The sequence below is a fragment of the Engraulis encrasicolus genome, chromosome 1, assembly GCF_034702125.1.
Source record: "Engraulis encrasicolus isolate BLACKSEA-1 chromosome 1, IST_EnEncr_1.0, whole genome shotgun sequence".
NCBI classification, from domain to species: domain Eukaryota; kingdom Metazoa; phylum Chordata; class Actinopteri; order Clupeiformes; family Engraulidae; genus Engraulis; species Engraulis encrasicolus.
Genome location: NC_085857.1, coordinates 44,484,890 through 44,487,389, shown reverse-complemented (window position 1 = coordinate 44,487,389; position 2,500 = coordinate 44,484,890). Strand labels below are relative to the sequence as shown.

Genomic DNA, 2,500 nt, shown 5'->3' with positions numbered 1-2,500 from the left:
GCACGCAGGCACGCAGGCACGCACGCACGCACGCAGACACGCAGGCACACAGGCACGCACGCACACACACACACAAACACACCGTAAATACACTCACTCACAAACACACAAACACACACATAAGATTAAAGACACATCCTGAGTATTGAATATACTGTGAATTGAACTGAAAAACACTAAATTTGTGACACAGGAACGGGTACATTTCAATATAATAGCACACTAAGGGAATAGTGTATTTATCCCTTGTAAGGTGTTTGGGTCAATTTGACCCGTTTTCATTTTTTTTTGCTTGAGAAGAATGGTTTCAGTTATTCTTTCTTTCACACTGAGATTTGCTGGCTTTGACTCATTTTCTGTGAGGAACATGAATCTGAAAAGAAAAGTAGTGACCCTAACACCTTCTATGTAACAAAAACATGAACACCTTACAAGGGTTAGGTGAATACTGTTAGTAAATGATGTAGTGCACATATGGCACTTTGTAAGTAGGAGTATACTGAAGACAGTGAGGACTCTTTGTGATAGTATGCTAAGGTGCCACTGTGTAATATTGTTAGTAGTTTATATCAAGAATTCATGCTGCCCATTCACAAATGTTACCTTTTTCATGAATACTTGACACCACCATGAAGTTCTAAGTAATCATTATGATTGAGTGATCTGCTCCATGTCCGCCAATTTCAATTTCCATAAATAGACATTTTTAGCTGCAAACTTTACTGTATTTCACTAGTAAATATTAGTTTATTATTTAGTAAAAAATCATGAAAAGATCAAATTTGGCAATAGACAGCACAGTTTCAATGAGAAGCATAGTTGCAATACCTACTCTTGCCACCATCCTACACAGTGCACCTTTACAGGAGTGAGTATGTACACTAACCTTCATGGCATCCAGTGCATTCCGCAAATTCTCCTTATCTGCAGCGTTCACAGTGTGTTTCATCAGCTCCTGTAGGACACACGCACACACACACAACAAAAATCACAAAAAAATACATGAATGACAAAAGTTAAAGCTGTGTGTGTGTGTGTGTGTGTGTGTGTGTGTGTGTGTGTGTGTGTGTGTGTGTGTGTGTGTGTGTGTGTGTGTGTGTGTGTGTGTGTGTGTGTGTGTGTGTTACCTGTAGTAGCAGCAGGTGATATTTCAGTACTCTGTGTGTGTGTGTGTGTGTGTGTGTGTGTGTGTGTGTGTGTGTGTGTGTGTGTGTGTGTGTGTGTGTGTGTGTGTGTGTGTGTGTGTGTGTGTGTGTGTGTGTGTATGTATGTGTGTGTGCGCGTGTGAGTGGTACCTGTAGTAGCAGGTGGTATTTCAGCACTCTCTGCATGCGTGCGTGCGTGCGTGCGTGCGTGCGTGCGTGCATGCGTCCGTGCGTGCGTGTGTGTTACCTGTAGTAGCAGGTGATATTTCAGCACTCTCTGCATGGGCACCATCAGCAGGTCTCTGAGGGAGAAGCGACCATTATTGGCCCTGTTGGAGCACTCCTGCAGGACACACACACACACACATGCAGACACACACATGCAAACACACACACACACACACACACACACACACACACACACACACACACACACACACACACACACACACACACACACACACACACACACACACACACACACACACACACACGCACACAAACACGCACACACAAACGCACGCATGAATGAACACACGCACACACACACGCGCGCGCACGCACACACACACACGCACACACACACACACACACACGCACACACACACACGCACGCACGCACGTACGCAGGCACACAAACACAAAGAGAGAAAGAGAGAAGGAGGGAGGGAGATAGGGAGAGAGAATATGCATCATATGAGAGCAAGTCCTGAACCAAGATGAGTGGTCATTCGGTGCAGATCGGATCACGAGTGGTCTTTCTTTATACCATAGTCGAAATTGTCTCATCGTTGATCTGACTCGGTCTTTGATGAAAAAGCTCAACTACATCATAAAAACACAGCCATCTATGAATACTCATATGAGTCCGATGAAGACTCGGTCATTACGTAACATTTTGATAAGAACAAGTATGCCTAAGGGATATTGTTCAGTGAGAAGGTCCCTGACGTTGAATAGCGACCGACAGACTGATGCAGGACCGACCCCGACACGGAATGGTAAAATAAACAATAATGCTTTGTCCACACCAAGAGCGACCTACGCAAACGGAGCAATGGAAGTAATTATTTCTCTATGGAGAGCGCGCAGACCAGTGTGAATTCGCCAGGAGCGAAGCGAACAGAGCGACCAGAGCGAATTTTAACAATAAATAGTCAGCTAATCTTATGGTAATGAGCTATACATGGTTCGGCGAAAACCAATTGGAACGTTCCCAATGGCTGTCAAGGCTGTCAAGCCAGAGCCGTTATGTGATTAGCTAAATCAAACATGTCAATGCGGCGTCCAGAGTGAATACAGCGAATTCAAGGCGAAACTTCTTGTGCTACCTCCGCTACCAGGCTGCGTAGTTC

At 44.7% G+C, this 2,500-nt stretch overlaps 1 protein-coding gene across 2 annotated transcripts in view; it reads right to left on the bottom strand.

Annotated features, from left to right (window-relative positions):
- Positions 1-2,500, bottom strand: part of LOC134452794 (proto-oncogene vav-like) — a 34,498-nt gene that overhangs the window by 13,659 nt on the left and 18,339 nt on the right. For both annotated transcript variants that reach the window (XM_063203396.1, XM_063203405.1), the window contains exons 11-12: positions 1,393-1,488; positions 887-955 (exon numbers count right to left, since the gene is read on the bottom strand). In XM_063203396.1, the coding sequence (XP_063059466.1) occupies positions 887-955; positions 1,393-1,488 (165 nt within the window). The remainder of the gene's footprint in view (positions 1-886; positions 956-1,392; positions 1,489-2,500) is intronic.